Source organism: Alosa sapidissima, chromosome 20 (genome assembly GCF_018492685.1).
Source record: "Alosa sapidissima isolate fAloSap1 chromosome 20, fAloSap1.pri, whole genome shotgun sequence".
In the NCBI taxonomy this organism is placed as follows: domain Eukaryota; kingdom Metazoa; phylum Chordata; class Actinopteri; order Clupeiformes; family Clupeidae; genus Alosa; species Alosa sapidissima.
Genome location: NC_055976.1, coordinates 21,301,756 through 21,320,636, shown reverse-complemented (window position 1 = coordinate 21,320,636; position 18,881 = coordinate 21,301,756). Strand labels below are relative to the sequence as shown.

Sequence of the window (18,881 nt, the reverse complement as noted above, 5' to 3'; positions counted from 1 at the left end):
TGCTACCCCAGAGCTAACTTGCAATGCAACTTGCCATAGGTAGTTAGCTTCAATTAACAACCGGATCTCCTTATATGGGCAAAGATGGCTGTTTTTGTTCTTTTTTGTAGGCGAACTTCAAGTCAAGTCAACTTTATTTCTATAGCACATTTAAAAACAACTGAGTTGAACCAAAGTGCTTACAAACAAACATAAAACAATGACAATGGTACAACAACAATAATAACATAACATGGGGGGAAAATAAATACATAATTGAAATAATAAACAAATTGGTCAAAAATAAAATAAAGAATAAAGAGTGTGTGTGTGTGGGGGGGGGAGGGTAGCCTATTAAGGTAGATTAAAAGCTTGGAAGAAAATGAAAGTCTTTAAGTTAGACTTAAAGCAGTCAATGGTTGGAGAGGACTTAAAGGAACACGCCACCCAAAATCAGTAGTAATATCAGAGAGGGTTAGAGCGGAGAGGATCTTTGGTAATATGTTCTTACCTAAACGTTCACGAGTTGAGTCGTAACTCTCCCGTGTCGGTATGTGCACTCAAACGCTCTGGCGCGGGCGCGAATGTGTTAGCATGTTGCTATGCTAGCGGGCTCTGCCGTGGCCGTAGAGAGAGTAAGATGGCATTAATCAAACACATCCACGTTTTCCCTACTTAAATACAGTTGCACAAGTAGTTGATTAAAAATGTTAGGGCACACAACATGAAACGTGACGATTTTCCAAGCGAATAAACAGGAGAACTACAATGTCTGGCGCATTACTTGGGAGTACTTCGACCTAGGTAGTATTATTAATTAACACCTAATTGTAGATCCTATCCACCACAGAGTTTAGAATCCATGCTTGATCGACCCCTCAGCCTCCCCCTCCCCTCTGAGCGAGAGAGGCACACACACTAGAGATGCGCTGATGGGCTATTATTTCAACCATAACTGCATAGCAAAACTTAATCCATCCATCAGCAAAGTTTTTTGACCAATTTTCAAAACCGCACCCGCCCGCCATCTGCTGTGTTTATAATGTATATGGGATGTTTTTAATGTAGCCTATATGGGATGCGGCGCTGCTGACGTGAGGCTAGAAAGCTCTTGCCTGTTCTTTCTAGAAAGACTGATCCAATGCAGCAAATATATTAAAAGGCTAAAGTCCTACATTGGCTATGTTGTAGCCTATATCCCCAGAATATCAGCAGCAAACTCCGTCTCTGTCTCGCAAAACAGTCTCCAAATAAAACGCACATCGGCCTGTTGCCTAGCCTATTCTGTGTGCCAATAGCCTATCGTCCAAAATGCTTGATTGCATTGCATTCTCCACATTTTTAGCTAAATTGTCATGTACCACATCAGCGTTTTTGAATCACTGAACAAAAACGCTGATGTGGTACATGACAATTTAGCTAAAAATTTGGAGAATGCAATGCAATGTTTTTGTATGTTGCAATCAAAAGAGGGGGCAGAGAAAATACACACCGCTGAGTATTATATTTTTTGAGTCACTTATTTGTTCTAAAAAGCCTTTCAAATGCTTCAATGACGTCATTCATTACACTGTAAAAAATGACACTACATCTTGTGTTCTTACTAGAGTAACATTAGTAATGTGCCGAACTTGCAACAATGGGGTCTAAAACTTGAGATACACGAGTAAGCTTCACAACTCAGACCTGAGTAAACTGGACTCACGCAGTGCACACACGCACAGTTAGCAGAGGGAGCATTCTGGATTCCACAGCCAACGGTCGGCAGTGTTACGGTGTGGCTGACTTTTGGGATGGGAGTGTAACTCAGCTTCACCAGTGACTTGCTCTGTCCGGTAAGTTTACAGTATGTATTAATGTGTCAAATGTTTACAGTATAGGTTGAACTAACAGCATTTGTGCAAAACTGTACATTCGGTTTCATTAACAGCTGGGGTAATGTTAAGTTAAACTTGCTAAGTGGCCGATATATGCGCTAGCTGCTAACAGTTTGCAGCTAACTGATAGCAGCTATGCGAGTTAACACCAAAGATCTTTGTTAACACTGCCTCAGACCATGCAGAGCAGAAAACAGATATTCTAGGTATTCAAGCCCTTTGATATTTTTTATGTTATCGAAGTTATGAGGAAGTGGTGGCGCCTGGGGTCTAGAACTAGGCTGTATAAATTTGCCAATAGCAGTTGTCTTCATGAGCTCTCTTAATGAAGTTTAGTTCTAACGTTAGCCATTTCTCATGAGAAACGCTTGCTAGCATGCTAAGTTGATTCAAAACGTGTAAAGATTAAACTGTGTATGGTTTACGTCGATATTCCTACTGTATTGATAAAACAATTAGGATAATTGGACTCATAACCTTACTGACTGAGAAAGCCATGGTCTTTTATCTAAAATCTTTCGTTGTGATTTAGCAAGAGGACTTAGGTTGCAGTGTGTGGAATTTGAACGAATGTGCCATTATTGAGGTGCAAAATGGCATCCATATAATTCCAACGTATGATTGACATTTTAAATTCTATTGTGATAAATGTACTAGGCCTGAAGCAATAGAGAAAATTAAGTTGCCAAATTATAGTATTTTTAGCTTAACAGTAATAATTAGGTCTCTGGAGAAATAATTTAAATTAACATTTAATGTGATAAACTTAATCAGCTGTTAAACATGGCCAATAGATGCATATTGATAATAATTTTGCCCTCTTTTTCTTTTTGCAGTTGGAAAACTGAAAATGCAGAGCAATGAACTGGACATGTAAGTTGTGCTTGTTTGGATGTGAAGTCAGAGGGTGGTGACTACTGAAACATGGAGGTTACACCAGAATACGACCGAAAAAAACTGCAGAGGGTGGTGAAAACTGGCCAACGCATCACCGGTTCCTCACTCCCCTCCATCAAGGCCATCCAGGGCAAGTGATGCTTGCGTAAGGCGCGCAGTACCATCAGAGACTGTTCTCACCCCAACCACAGACTGTTCACCCCACTCCCCTCCGGGAGGCGTTACAGGTCTCTCTGCACCCAAACCAGCAGGTTCAGAGGAAACTTCTTCCCTGCGGCTGTCACCCTACTGAACTCTAGCTCTGCATCCCGGTGACAACCAACCAACTAAGCCCCCGCCCAATGCCTCCTTGCCTGTGCCTGTTGAGGTGTCCACCATGACCATGGAAACCTTGACGGGGGACACCCAACCCCCGCGGACAATTGCACTACCCTATTCCACCCATAGTGTTCTATTTATTTACAAATGTACATACTGTAATTACACTTATACATGGCATTTTCTACTGCTCTTCATACTATTCATCCTGCACATACACGTATTCTTACTACTGTTATAATGTTACTGTTTCTGCACTACAGTACTGTTACCACACTGCACATAGCTGTATACTGTACATATATGTCTATATGGTTCATACCGAATATCCATATTTATTCTGCTAATACACTGCACATATTTATACCTAATTTATATTACTCTAAACCACCTTCTGTAAACCAACTGTATACTACTGTTTACACCGCATATTTCTTATACTGTCTATGCACCACCTGTCTTTGTATATCAGATTGCATTTTTCTGCTTTTTTTGCACTTCTAGTTAGATGCAAACTGCATTTCATTGTCTTTGTACTTGCACTCTGCAAAATGACAATAAAGTTATCTAATCTAATTAAAAATTCACAGACGACATATGTTCACATTCATGGCACAAATCAAACGGGACCAGAAAATAATAATTTTCTCACATTCACTTGCATTGACGATTTTTCAATCTAGAGGTCCAGCGGAAAGGGCGGGACTTACCAGCTCTATTGATCTAAAGCTAAATCATGATCATGGTAGGTGCATTTAATTTGTCGTCACCAGAGCACCACCCACATACATCTCATTAACAATGCAGCTCATTTGCATGTTGTGAACTTGAAAATGAAAATCGAGAAATGGAAAATAAATTGCAAGCAGGTGTCAGTTTTCATTTTATTTATTATTTTGGCATACATTGTGCGCATTGTCAGGAAAAGTCAAAGTGAAGTTTGCATTTCCATTTTCCAACTAACATTTTCATTTTTAGCAGTAATATACCAGGATGGTAATGAAAATGAAATGACAAATAGACGTTTTCAATTTATTTTTATTATTGTCACAAATGTATCGTGTTTATCAGGAAAATTAAAAGCCAAATGTATATATTTCATTTTATTTTTAAATTTGGCAGGATAATTGCACTGACACTTTGAAAATTAAATGGCAAAACGAGTTTTTCATTTTAATTTCACTGTTTTCATTTTAATTTTATTAATGGCAGGAAAAAACCCCATACCTGTCAACACTCCCATTTTTCCCGGGTTCTCCCGTATTTCAAGGTCATCTCCCAGCACCCTCCCGTTTTGTTATTTCTCATTTTTTCTATTAGTCTGACATCTCCCAGGTTGCCAGATTGTGTGAAATACACCCGACACATACACGATCACTTAGTTTCAATTTCAACTGTTTTGTCATAGGCTAAAACCTGGCAACCCAAAACCCAAATAAGGAAGCGGGTGCCGACTGCGCAGCCTAAATCTCATAGTAAGCAAGCGGGCTAGTTGATTGGCCTACTTCAGAACTAGCTGTTGTGAAATTGTTGGGAATTTAATTGATTAACACATCACTCTCAACAACTCTTATTGAGTGTTGTTGATGTACTGAACTTGTGCCCTCGGAACCAAATCAGACAGCAAGCAGCTTTGGAGTTTTGGAAACAGGCTGGTGGATACATAACTGGCATGCGTAAGGTAATGGTAAGGTAAAAGCAACGACCGAAATGCAGTGTTGAAACACGTGTATGAAACGTATTAAATATGCAAACACTGATCGGGTATAAACACTGACCCCCCCCCCCCGAAAAAAAATCTCCCGTTTTTGGAAAGCTAAATGTTGACAGGTATGGACATGGGGCAACTTTTTGAGCAATGTTGCTGGGCAACCACACACCCAGTTCCATTTATTCTGATTGGATGATCATCATGATTTGCCTACTGATGATTAAAGTTCTCCAGAAAAGAAATTGCTGCCCAATATCAATGGGAGCATAGCAGAAGAACCACAATAATGAGGAACATTGCCCAATATCAATGGGAACATGGCAGAACCACAATAATGAGGAACATTGCCACATTGCTCAAAAAGCTGCCCCACGTATCATCAGCTTTAGACTTGCATCCACAGATGCACATTTCAATACTTTGAAGAAAATAAAATGTCACAATTCAGTAGCCTATTTAATGAAGTTCCACATCTACTTCATTCCTCAATATGCACCTCTTGGCAGTCCTTATCTGCCGGCTTCTTTATCTGCCAAAACCTGTCAAACAGGCAAAGGGGTTTAAGTGTAATACAATGATTTAACTAAACAATGAAATAAGCAAAGCATATGATTCAATTACTTACCATCTGAGTTGTTTAACTTGACTGAGGAATTCCGGAAGTTTCTCATCTTTTGTCTCTGGTAATGAAAGGCTTAACACACCAGATACCAAGGAGATACTACCCATAAGAATATAGGGTGCTGTTTTATGATAAGTCCCTTAAAAATGAAATAAAGTATTTAATCAGTTTACCAAGACACATAAAATAAATAAATGATTAAATGTTAAGAATATAATGATGATTACTGATTATAAGTAAAACATTATAAATTAGAAAATAGAAAGTATGATATGTCAGTGAATACTGTATTCCAAGTCATTCACTGATAGTTCATATTTACCTACCAATATAAGCTATATATGGAGAGACTATGCTGCCAATCCGGGCAGCCATTGAGGTGACGCCCAGCCCCATGTTCCTCACTACAGTGGGGAACAGCTCCATGGTGTAGAAGTAAACAAATGCATAGGCCCCGGTCACAACCAGTTTTCCCGTCATCGCCAGAGTGACCGTCAAGGCACTGAGCTCTGAAGCAGAGAAGAAAATGGAGTTTAAAGTGAGAGAGTCAAGTGACTGCTCAGAGCAGTCGATTGTGAATTACGCTACAGCCACAATGTCAGTGTATTTATACTCAATGCTATTCATGGTTGATGTCTTAAAGTAGACATGATTAAGGCCATACAGCTCTCAAATAGGGCATCTGATATGACACACAGAGATAGGATACACATTATACTGTCAAAGCCATGGGTCCAGGCTGATGAAGACTTAACAAACCTTCCGGAACAAATGTGATGAGCAACAACACAGTCCCACCAACAAGAAGAGTGAATGGCAGGGTGAAACGACGTGGAGCGTAGCGCGTGGTGAACCACACGAAGATGTAGCCAGCAAACTCAGTGCTGGCAGCAAAAAGGCAGTTGATATATGGATCTCCATCCAAATTGGAGGTGTTAAAGGACAGTCCATAATAACTCATGGTTAGTGTGATCCTGTAGAATACAGAGATGATCATTAATCTAATCAATATCAACTGAACTGCCTATTTCAGTGGTTGTTATATGACTGTCATACAGTATGATATATGTATGTATATGTATGCATGTATATAAATTTACAAGGAAACCAAATTGCTTGAAATGTTATTTCACCAAATGATGACGTTCATAATTGTGATGTTCCTTAAATTTTCTGTTCTTAGCAGGTCCAACCATGTGTACTTGTTCTGACCGCCTGTGTCATTCTCGGTTGTCTGGGGGAGGGGGGGGTGATGTGCAGTCCATGATAAAGTATCATGAATAGTCATTTCAAGTATCATTTATTGTAGTATACACAAAAGACAATCTCCACAATCCTCCCCTCCTACCTTCTCATCTTGAAGAATTGGACTTATAATGTGACTGGACAGTTTGAAATCACCTTTGCGTCAGCATTGGGCTCCAGCTGGAAGATGTCCGCAGGAGGAGTGATGCCGTTCTTCTTGGCAGCAGCTCGAATGATGGCCTCAGCCTCCTGAAACCGACCCTGAGTGATCAGCCAGCGAGGAGACTCCGGTATAAACCTGAGGTGAGCCACAACATAGTTGGGGATCAAGCATTAAAAAGAGCAGAGGAATGATTTCAATGCTTTTGATTTATTGTAAAGATTTTGATTTTATATTCATCTTGTGTGCCAGCCAGGCAGTTACAGCGCTACACTCTGGGCGCAAGAACATGGGGGCTTATGAACATGCCCCCAGAGTGCTGTAGCTCACGAACATGCCCCCAGAGTGCTGTAGCTCACGAACATGCCCCCAGAGTGTAGTGCTGTAGCTCATGAACATGCCCCCAGAGTGCTGTAGCTCACAAACATGCCCCCAGAGTGTAGTGCTGTAGCTCACGAACATGCCCCCAGAGTTTAGCGCTGTAGCTCACGAACATGCCCCCAGAGTGAAGCGCTGTAGCTCACAAACATGCACCCAGAGTGCTGTAGCTCATGAACATGCCCCCAGAGTGTAGCGCTGTAGCTCACAAAATGCCCCTAGAGTTGGAGCTGTAGCTGCCTGGCTACTTTAGCTGCTGGCTGCAGCAACTCGAGCTAGGTAAAACCGATTGGGTCATTCCACGTCAATTCAACCAGGGCCCACGCACTTAGGTCTCAAAAAATTCTGAAGAAATTACCAGGTGTGCCTATGTTACCCAGGAGACACACTGTAAAATTACTTTTATGTAAGATCAATACTTTCCAAGATACAGCCAGTTTTACAGGGGGGAGGGGGGTGTCGATTTTGTTTGGCCTCTTTTTTTTTGTCAAAGTTCACAAGCCCATAGCGCAAGAACTAAACCATGTAGGAGGCTCAAATTTTGCATGCTGGTACATAAATAGGAATAGTATGTAGCAAAATTGTCACGTTTGGTCTGGATGATCCTGCATGGTCATAGCTGTCCCTCAAATTTGATCAAAATTGTATTGTAGTTTTTGGCTGGGCTCTGGGCCTTCAGAAGACATATTTGTACTCAACATAGGCTCTTGATTTATTTTCCTTACTGAGATAAGTAGAAACACTCTCACAAAAAACAATGAACAGAAAATAAATTCCTTCAGGGTCTGAACAGTAGACCTCACAAGTCTGAAAAATCATTTTGATTCTCATTCTCAGAGCACCCAAACACCTTGTGGGAATATCCACAGTTTTTTTTTATATTTTTTTCTTTATTCTTCACAATCCCTTCTTTTTAAAAACACCAATTTGACTTGTCTTATGCAAATCTTTCTTTTTTACTTTCCACCCTGAACATGGGCAAAATGCACCATTGAGATCAATATGTTTTGTATAGAGTTACCACAGGTTACTCACCACAGGTGGCACTGTGGTAACTCTATATAAAACATATTGATCTCAATGGTGCATTTTGCCCATGTTCAGGGTGGAAAGTAAAAAAGAAAGCATTGATCTTACATAAAAGTAATTTTACAGTGTGTCTCCTGGGTAACATAGGTACACCTGGTAATTTCTTCAGAATTTTTTGAGACCTAAGTGCATGGGCCCTGGTTGAATTGACGTGGAATGACCCGATTGTTTTCATTTTTTTCGTACCGACAGTACTCGGTGACCCTGAGAAATGGAGATCTATGAAAAAAAAACTTTATCTAAACTACTTCCACACACGCTTTGTGTGTATTTGTCCGCGTGTGTGTGTGTGTGTGTGTGTGTGTGAACTTACCACCAGAGAGGAATGTAAAGAAATCCCACCATAGACAACACTAATAGCAGTGTCCTCCAGCTTCGGATGAAGTAAGCGAAGAGTGGCAGAATGGCATAGCCAGCAGCAAAACATGAACAGACTCCCAGAATCCCAAAGCTCATGCGAGCTGACTTACTGAGGAGCTCTGCGCCTAATGGTGAGGAAAAATAACTTATATTTTAAATCTGAGAAGAATTCAATTAAGCTCCATAAAGGAATGATAACATATCCCCATCAGATGTCTTTATAAAAGTCATACACAGGCATTCTCAGAGGAACCTAATATGAAAACATCAGGTGTCATTCAACTCACCAAGCACAAAGGCTGCACAGTAATTGGAGACGTATGCCATCCCAGTCACAAAGTAAAGCACACAGAACATTTCGTAGCTGTTGGAGGTAGACTGCAGCAAACTAGAGAGAGTCTGCAATACCATAGTGACAAGGAAGGTGTGCTTCCGACCATACCTGAGGAGGAAGTAGAATCTTAAGGATAAAAACACTACAGGCTCTACAAAACTTGATGCTTTAAGCCAGAGCTTTTGCCAAGACCCACATTTATTGGACAGGTCATAGATTCATAATTTTGCATCAATTGAAAGACAGGGTATAATGTTAAACACTAATGAGTATGCTATTCATTATTGTAGTATAATTCATGACCATGTAAGTTTACGTTTATCATATTTTAATTTATACCTGTCTGAAATGATTCCGGAACAAAAGGATCCTGCCAGCACTCCGAAGAAGAACACAGTTAAGGTAAAAGGAGCTTTCCAAGCATCATCACACACCAGATTCCACTTTGGAAAATTGGAATAGATGGGTTTTTAAAGACAAATATACGGTAGTTTAAGACAAAACCCCTTGTCCTGGATTAAATGATCAAATAGCACATCCATTTCTTATTTCTTCTTATTTCTGCCTTGTTACTCAGATCATTACAACTGATCAAAATGACCCAGATATAGTCTACACAAGTCATATAAACTTACACACTGCAAAAAATTAATTCTAACCAAGTGTTATTGATCTTATATTAAGATTAAAAATATATTTTTGGTATTGTTTTTAGTATGAAAAGCCTTGCGCCCTCTCAAAAGATCATTTTGACTTAATTTAAGAAGACTTTAACTTATTTTAAGGAGTCTTATCAAGACAAATTTGCTCAACGCACTGGCAGACAAATTTGCTTGTTTTTAGGACAAATTTGCTTAATGCACTAGCAGACAAATTTGCTTGTTTTCAAAATGAGATGTCTTAAAATAAGTAAAACATTTTTTTTTTAATTAAGTCAAATGATTTCACAAGAAAGCGCTAGGTAAGTCTCTTTATACTGAAAACAATACCAACTAGTTTTTTTTATCTTGATATAAGATGCTCATGGCGTAGATCTGAAATGCGACTTCAAATCCATCTACAACAACTTGTTTGTGGATGTTTGACAACTCCTGCAGCTGTGGTGAGCAACGCAAGTGCGCGCAAGGAAACCAGTAGGTGGAGAAACCAGAAGGCACACAACACGGGTTTGAATGCGGGATTTTGTTGCAGCGTTCACGGATGAGGCAGACTCCACACTGTCTTCTTCGCTTTTGCTGCTGTGTATTGACATGTCACACTATGCTCAAGCATACAAACACACTGATGCAGATTTGTATACTGATACGGGTAGGCTATTGGTGAGCACAGCTCAGGGGTAAAGGATATACATCAGGAATACCACAAGAGAATGTTACACTTTTAATTCAATTAATAGGTGCCTCTGGAGCCCAAGATAACCTGGGCGTGATGATCTTGCCATTACATGAACTTGTAACAGCATTGACTCACTCACTCACTCCAATTCAATTAAGTTCAAGAAAGTTTTATTGGCATGAATGTTTCAGTAACATTATTGCCAAAGCTCAATAACAAGTATACATAGGACAAACATGCCTAACAAAATTGGGAAATTAAGTGAGACTTTGAAATAAAGTAAGACAACTATTAAAAATAATAACAATCTCTCTCTCTCTCTCTCTCTCTCTCTCTCCCTCCCTCTCCCTCCCTCTCTACTAGAGGAAGAATTTTATGTGAGACATCAGTATGTATGCCCTGGTCAGTCTGTCACCTTCTCAAAAGCCAAATATTATGATGATTTGTTTTTTCAACCGAGTGGGTCGGACTCTGCGATGCAGGTGGCAAACCGGACTCATGTAAGATATTTGCCTAAGCCTTTCAAGTCAAGTCAATGCTTTAATAACACTTGGTTAGATTTTGTTAGATAAGCAGTTTTTGCAGTGCAAAAGCTATGCATTCCTTAATTAAACTAATCTACAGTGAGTAATAAGCTGCCTGTTATGCTGATGTTTTATCCAGAAGGCAATGTAAAGCTCACCTCAGTCACAATGGTGGACATGTATCTCTCCTTGCTGAACACCCAGCCATCCAGACAGTGCTCTGTGCTTTGGTTAGACCCGGCATCCAAAGCCCCCTGTTCCGCATAGCGTCTGCAGCGACTCAGGGTGACCTCTCCTTTCACCTCCTCGGTCGGGAGGGACAGATTGTAGCCCGGTCCTCCATAGCTGCTACTGTTCAGGAATGGAAGCCTGCAGTGGTGAGGAGGAATATCAGCCAGGAAAACCATGGCCATTCCCACGTATCCATTGGGGATAGCACTGAGACTGAGAAGGACATAAATAAGTCTTTGAAAAGGTCCCCATTCGCCAAGAAATGCAACGATTTCTTCATAGTCCCTCATCATGTAATTTCAACAGATAAAAAAGAACAACAAAAAACTACTTGGACAAATGTCAACATACTAGACTGATGTCTTTGACATCAAGGAACACAATTTGCTTGACACTTGCATGTCATACATCAGCCACTGTAACATAGGAAAGTACACAGCTAGCATATATTAATAGCCACTCTATAAATACAGAGCACATGGTCCTAGTGGTGTTAAAGGGCTATGGCTGTTTTTCTCACTCTGTTACTAAAAGTTACAAAACCACACAAAAAATCCAATTACACAAGCTGTTTCCCTTTAAACCTAACAAAAACACAATGTTATGCATTTAAACAGTAAAAAAATGAAGTAAAAAAAGGCCTTCTTGTGGTGACAATTGCATCATCTGTTACATAAAGAAAGTCCACGGATGTTTTGGTCAAGAATGAAGGCCTACTAGGCTAAATGTCAAAATAAAAGTTCTTTCAGAAAATCATCGTTTGTCACTTGGCTAAATAAATTATTTCATTGTGTGAAGTTCAAAGCGGGGTGAAGAAGATTCCATTCTTCTTTCCGCTTGTCATAAACAGGACACTGTTGTCAACTTAGCAACTTTGCTGCTAGATTTAACAACCTGTCAACCCTTATTTTCCACCCAAAACCTTGACAGACTTTGACAGAAAATACAATAAACAAATTTGTTATTAGGTTGATGATAACATCATCATCACACCATCTAGCAACTTTTAGAAACAAATCAACCTGCCAATACCGACTTGCCCTGAAAATTGGTGAACTAGGTCTGTGAATGTGCAAGGTAAAATGTCATCCGATAATCGATAATTTTGATGATGAAGTTTAGAGGACTTTTAGAGGCAAGATCACAACACATGATTGACACAATGTCTTCACAACACACCACATGTTTGGCTTAATGTATTCACATGTCTACGTTTTGCCGCGGAAGGGGTGGGATATGTGTAGACAACTGCCATATTGCCATTGCAAACTAACTGCATGCATTTCTATGAAGGATTTTTTGAGTGCTGTGTCTCCTCATTAGAAAGTCTCTGACTGGCCCTGGTAACAACTCCACCTTGGTTGTTTTGCTCCCCTATGGTGATCATGGAAACCAAAGAGATAGCTAAATCTGGAGAAGTGTATCAGAATGTAGAGCAATTTGAAAGTATAGGTAGCCTACTGTAATACAACACAGGTTTATATGCATCTAAAGATTCAGAGGCTAAAACAGATATTGCAGCTTATATCCCTGATTACAAAATCTCTATTAAAAAGAGAACATCAGATCATACGTCTATTTGCAGCTGAAATGACAGCCATTATTATTGCATTACAGTGGATAGAAGAAGCTAGGCCCCCTAAAGCATGTATTTGTTCTGATTCTATGTCAGCTCTCACATCCATTCAAAATGGATCATCATCATGCTGACAGGATGTGAATGAAATTAACAATATCATATTTGTTTTAAATAGCAGCTTACGCGTTATACACAAACATCCATCTGGAAAATGTGAGCTTTGTGGAGTGAGAAAGGATGTAGAACATGTTCTTTTAAGGTGCTTAAGATTGGCCAGACAAAGAGAAAAACTGGAGAGTGAAGTGAGTGCAGTCAAGAAAGCCTTTTGTTTAGACACCTTAGTGAGCCTAGATCAGAAAACATCAAGGCTGCCCCGTAGAGAGGTCTAGATAGAGATAGATAGACAGATAGATACTTTATTGATCCCCAAGGGGAAATTCAAGAAACGGGACAGCCTTGTGGTCAGAAGGCAGCCTGGACCTATGTTGGAGTCAGTGTCAGGCTTGGGTGGAAACAGTGCTGAGGGTGGGTGTCTGCATGTTGCCCAGGGCCTAGGAGAGGTCTACAGGGCAGCCTTGTGGTCAGACTCCTGTCTAGGCCTCTCACAAGGCCTCCGGCCCATGCTGAAGTGGTGGGCAGGCTCTTGGTGAGAAGACTGGCTCCTGTGTGAGCATCTGCCGTAGGCCTCACAAAGCCTCAGGGGTCAAGCCAGGGGTCCGACGGCAGCCCAGGCCTCTCGCAGGGCATCCGGCCTATGCAGGAGTGGTGGACAGCCTCGGTGCGGCCTGGTGCGTGTGTGAGCGTCTGCCATCTGCGTCTGCTGTAGGCCTCGAGAAGCCTCAGAGGTCAAGCCAGGGGTCAGGTGGCCTATGCTTCGGATCGGGAGGCGACAAGGGCGCGGGAAGGGGGGTGCTGAGGGTGCTGCAGCACCCCCTGCTGGCAGGAGATAGATTTTTAAAAAATATTATATATATATTTAAATAATTACTAATTCGCTGTCTGACATTATTTATATTTTTGTATGTGAAATGATGAGTCAAATAGCAAAAAAGGGTTATGGATAGGTTCGAATATAGGCTACTAAAAATTAACAGTTATAGAGATCAACGTGAACGGGAGTCAGTTACTGTAAGAACCGTAGCGTTGTTTCAGCTATGTGATAGCGATCAAGTGTGTAGACCTACGGTTGATATAGGCCTACATATTCTATGCGATTTACACGTTCAAAAAAAGCATGGATAAGCTGAAAGAAACTTTAATTGTGTTTTACAGTTTTGCAAAATTAATAAATGTATAGCTAGTGAAATCATTTCACTATCCTAGTCGCTAAGATAGAAATTATTAGGACACATACTTGCTGTGGAGACGACACACCTTAGGCCAGGGGTCGGCAACCTTTTTTGCCTGGAGAGCCACTTTTACCAAATGTATTATTTTTTTAATTTCAGAAGAGCCACATAAAGACAGTTACAAGAAAAAGTTTGGATATTTAACGTACAGTACTTTCATTCAACAGAGTTTAATGATTTTTAAATACATTTTCTACTAGTTGTGCAAGTAACTTGAAATGTAAAGTGGAATGACAGACGTAGGCTTCCCATGTAGGCTAAACACCACCCCCTATTTTTCCAGTGTCCTTGGGTATGCAAAGTAACATCATAGCTAACAACACAAGACTCAATTTTCGTTGACATGTCATTGGCGAAATTGAACATTAGGCCTACCAGAGATTAGATTTGGTGATGGCCTTGGAGTCTGGCTGGCTCATATTCAGTGAGATGAAGTTTCATGCAAGAATTGAGGCTGTCACCATTTAAGGGCAACTCCACGCAAAACTGTCATATCCATAACGCCAACTAAATACCATGGCATTATGTTGGCGTTATGGATGTGACAGTTTTGCGTGGAATTGCCCTTAAACGTGAGCGCAGGTTTGTCTTTATATTTTTCATATTTGAGAAAGATTTCTCACAAGCAAGTGGAACCGAACAGGGTTAACACAGCAATACTAACTCGTTGCAGTGTGCGATATATAACGGGCAGCATTTCGCGTTTTCAGAATCAGTCTTCGGATGGAAACTTTCCCATTTCAGCCTTGTGTTTGCGCTCGCAAGCTGTGGTCGCTGACGTTTCCTTTTTGACATTTTCCTTATCTAGCCTACAGCAAGCGCACACATCAACAATAACAACTAGAAAAGCATTTCCTGAAGGAAATACAGTGCATGAAAATGCAAAAAATATGATGTAAAATATCATACAGAGTAAAAACAAACTATATTGGTTGCTAGGTAGATGAGGTTTAATATAGTTGGAATGATTGAACGGTTAAATAGGTGGATAATTTAAATGGTTAAATTATTTAGGTAGATAATTGACGATAACTGACAGTTGGAATGGCTCTAATGTTTGCTAGTAGTTATGCTAATATGTTATCAAAGATAATAATGTTAACCAAGTTACTTAACTTAGTTAACTTAGCTAATGTTTTCATATTTAGTAGTTATGCTAAATAGCATGTTAGCAATGCTAACATGCTAACTATGTTAACCATGTGACTTAGCTAACCTAGCTAATCATTTTTAGTAGGTATGCTAACTAGCATGCTAACATGTTACGTATGCTAACCATGTGACTTAGCTAACTTAGCTAATCATTTTTAGTAGGTATGCTAACTATTCTAACTAGCATGCTAACTATGTTAACCATGTTACTTAGCTAACTTAGTTAATAATTTTTAGCAGTTATGCTAACTATGCTAACTAGCATGTTGACATGCTAACTATGCTAACCATGTTACTTAGCTAACTTAGCTAATCATTTTTAGTAGTTTTGCTAAAAATGCTAGCTAGCATGCTAACTATGCTAACCATGTTACTTAGCTAATCATTTTTAGCAGTTTTGCTAAAAATGCTAACTAGCATGCTCACATGCTAGCATGCTAACTATGCTAACCATGTTACTTAGCTAACTTAGCTAACTAGCTACAGTGGGTAGGAGTCATAGTTGATGACAAGTAACAGTTACAATGGCTGAACAGTTAAAAAGTTCAGTAGTTTAAAGAGGTATAACGCAGTCCTGGTTACTGGGCCACAACCACACTCAGAACACGGAAGCAACGTGGATTTTACGTGCCTACGTCTACGTGAAATACATTGTGATTGGCCCATAATTGAGCAGAAACGTAAACACGCCGCACCTGCATGTGGAGAAAGGTAGGGAAAGTCAACTTTGTCGCCCGCCAAATAAAATAATAGTTCGAGGTTTTTTTTCGATTAAAATATGCTCATATTGATTAATACCCTTTATTCATGAGTTCAAAGCCTAGATAGGCCAATTTTTGTGTAATTTCAACCCAATTGAAAGCGAAATTAGCCTGCAAGTAAGTTTAAGTAGGCTACCAACAACACTAGTGGTAGCCTATCCTAATTAGCTTAATACATTATTGTTCACTTTCCTGCATTTGAACTGCACATATTCTTCCAAAACTGCAGTGTTGACAGTTGGTTTTATAGTTTTTGTATTGTAATATTTGAATATTTACACACTGTTACACTGTAATTGTGCTTCATCCAGCTAAAACACAATCTGTGGAGCCTGGCCCTGAAGAAGAGGAGCACGAACTGTCTCAAAGTACAAAAGAGGGTTAGTATATACAGTTAGAACAAAATTATTCATACCCCTGGCAAATATTGATTTAATGTTGATTTTTCTCTTGACCAATATAGTTTGTTGACTGAAACGGACACTGCCACATGCCAAAAGGTTGTAAGACAATGTGATGGAATTAAAAAAAAAAGCGTTTGTATCTTTTAACATTTGATTGTGATTTCATCCTGGCACATGGTTTTATTAAGCACACAGAAGGTTGCAATATAGCTTATTATAGCTTAAATCACACCTACACACTGCTAGCATTCCAAAAATATATATTTTAGGCCACCTTCATACATCTATCCTTCTACAATACCCTAAAAAGTACCCGCGCTCAAAATAATGCGTCACTCTGAACCGTGATTTCATCCTGGCACATGGTTTTATTAAGCACACAGAAGGGTGGAATATAGCTTATTATAGCTTAAATCACACCTACATACTGCAAGCATTCCAAAAATATATAATTTAGGCCATCTTCATACATCTATCCTTCTACAATACCCTAAAAAGTACCCACGCTCAAAATAATGTGTCACTCTGAACTGTGATTTCATCCTGGCACATGGTTATATTAAGCACACAGAAGGGTGGAATATAGGTTATTATAGCTTAAATCACACCTACACACTGCAAGCATTCCAAAAATATATAATTTAGGCCACCTTCATACATCTATCCTTCTACAATACCCTAAAAAGTACCCGCGCTCAAAATAATGCGTCACTCTGAACCGTGATTTCATCCTGGCACATGGTTTTATTAAGCACACAGAATGGTGGTGGTGCTGATGGTGCTGCTGGTGATGCTGATGGTGCTACTGCTGCTGATGGTGCTTCTCCTGCTGCTCCTGCCATTGCTGCTGCTGCTGGTGGTGGCCTTACTGATCTTGGTAAAACATTTGTTGTGAAAACAGTCTCACATTGAATCCTGATTTTAATTTTGCTCCAGATTTCCCTCATTCATCACTGCCTGATCTCGATCTGTCTACCTTTTTATCAGGTAGGTTTATTGAAATATCTCCAAAATGTTATCTAGTTATTATGACAGATTTATGATATTTGAAATCCAGGTATATACACATGTGTAATGTACTGTATTTGTTTGTGTTTCTATCCCAAAGTATGGCAGAGAATATAGAAGGTAATCAATACATCAATAAATTATTCAGTTGAATTTGAGTACAGTACAGGACAGGACAGTACAGGAGGTATAATGCAATGCACATTGTCTATAGAAAGATTAGCATTTTTATATTTATATATATATATATATATATATATATATATATATATATATATATATATATTACTATTTTAATTGTTTGATCTGGGTGATTTAATAGGTTAGCTTGTCTGCTAAGAAGGATTGTGCTGTAATCAGTCAGTGATCGGTTGCAACAAATAAATGGTGACTTTCTTAAATGGAGATAGCCACGTTGCCCATTTTATAGTTACATATTTATGTGCTCTTGCATTTGGTGTAGGAGACATTGAGAGAGTGGAGCTACAGGAGGAGGTATTTTCTTATTTTCTGTGTCTCATAATGCTATATCATATTGTCAGCACACATATCATTTCACCTTAACAAAATTAATCTGTTTTGGGTGTTTTGGTGATGGTGTGTATGTGTGTATGCATTCAAGACAAGACCAAAATTCAGGCCTAGGAATATAAGAGAGAAAGAGAGGCGGTTCCATATGGCAAAATGGAAGAGCATAGAGACAAAGGTAGTATTTCACAAACTAAAAAAAAAAATATTTGAAGGAATTACCAGTGCATGAAAATGCAAAAAAATATCAATATCATATAGTTAAAACTGATAATGCAGTGCTATACAGTTGGTTGATAGCATAGTTGTATTGGTTGCTATGGAGGTTGCTAGGTAGTAATTGAACTGGACATGGATGCTGATGGAAGTTGATATATAGGTAGTTTAATTGATGTTGGCAGACAAATAGTTTTCATGGATAAGCTATGTAAAGTGACTGCATTGGTGGTTGCTAGGGTAATCATGTTGGTAATATTGGCAATCATGTTGCTAAGGTGGTTGCTAGGTTGACATTATGGCTTTATAACTGTCTCAAACAGATTTCACAATGGATTAGGGAGAGTGAGGAGAGGTTTGGGCATTCACCCCTGAATGCCACCTGGGTGAATTTCCCCCCTAAAAGTAATGTGCCTGTGTGGAGGATTGCAGGTATTTAACAGGACATGTACATGTGCAAAAGTCTTAGGCCACCTCTACATAAGATGCCTCTGCCAGGCTATAGGGCATGCCTTTAATTGACCAGGATGGGTGCTGTTTTCTCATTACAAGATTTGTAGTAATAGTAGCACTATTCGGCACTGTTGATACATTTTAATGTAGAGCATGACAAATAAATAAACAAAATGTACATCATAGCATTGCCAAAACGCATAAGGCAGCCCAAAACCTTTGCACAGTATTTTTTGTCTTGTACTATAACATGGTATACTGTCAACATAGAATTGTCAAAAGCTGTTTGTTCACAATTCTGTGAACAATGTAGTACAATTCTGGAAATGTTGGGGTATTGTGCAAAATGTAAATAAAAGCAAAATTATACA

General features: G+C 39.4%; 2 protein-coding genes across 3 annotated transcripts in view; one reads left to right on the top strand and one right to left on the bottom strand.

Annotated features, from left to right (window-relative positions):
* Positions 1–4,935: 4,935 nt before the first annotated feature.
* On the bottom strand, positions 4,936–11,474 carry LOC121694967 (solute carrier family 22 member 5-like). 2 transcript variants are annotated; one of them, XM_042075411.1, is made up of 11 exons: positions 11,412–11,466; positions 10,988–11,273; positions 9,310–9,413; positions 8,924–9,078; positions 8,590–8,761; positions 6,806–6,947; positions 6,538–6,638; positions 6,164–6,378; positions 5,731–5,913; positions 5,408–5,543; positions 4,936–5,321 (listed from the first exon to the last, which is right to left on the bottom strand). In XM_042075411.1, the coding sequence occupies exons 1-11, from the start codon at positions 11,459–11,461 to the stop codon at positions 5,261–5,263; spliced, it is 1,605 nt and encodes a 534-aa protein (XP_041931345.1). In that variant the 5' UTR covers positions 11,462–11,466; the 3' UTR covers positions 4,936–5,260. The 2 variants fall into 2 exon arrangements, with proteins under 2 accessions (XP_041931345.1, XP_041931344.1); XM_042075410.1 differs by having other exon boundaries at positions 10,988–11,474.
* The window catches only part of LOC121694970, a 55,233-nt gene continuing 46,685 nt past the window's right edge, over positions 10,334–18,881 (top strand). The window contains exon 1 of the mRNA XM_042075419.1: positions 10,334–10,805. Within this exon, the coding sequence (XP_041931353.1) occupies positions 10,782–10,805 (24 nt within the window). The 5' untranslated portion in view covers positions 10,334–10,781. The remainder of the gene's footprint in view (positions 10,806–18,881) is intronic.

Bases quoted from the DNA above. Each gene is read 5' to 3' on its own strand.
- LOC121694967 (XM_042075410.1), bottom strand. From the start codon at position 11,353: ATGATGAGGGACTATGAAGAAATCGTTGCATTTCTTGGCGAATGGGGA. The intron at 8,762-8,923 runs GTGAGTTGAATG...CCTCACCATTAG, and splicing joins CTGTGCAGCCTTTGTGCTTG to GCGCAGAGCTCCTCAGTAAG. The intron at 5,914-6,163 runs GTTTGTTAAGTC...TCTCTGCTTCAG, and splicing joins CATCACATTTGTTCCGGAAG to AGCTCAGTGCCTTGACGGTC.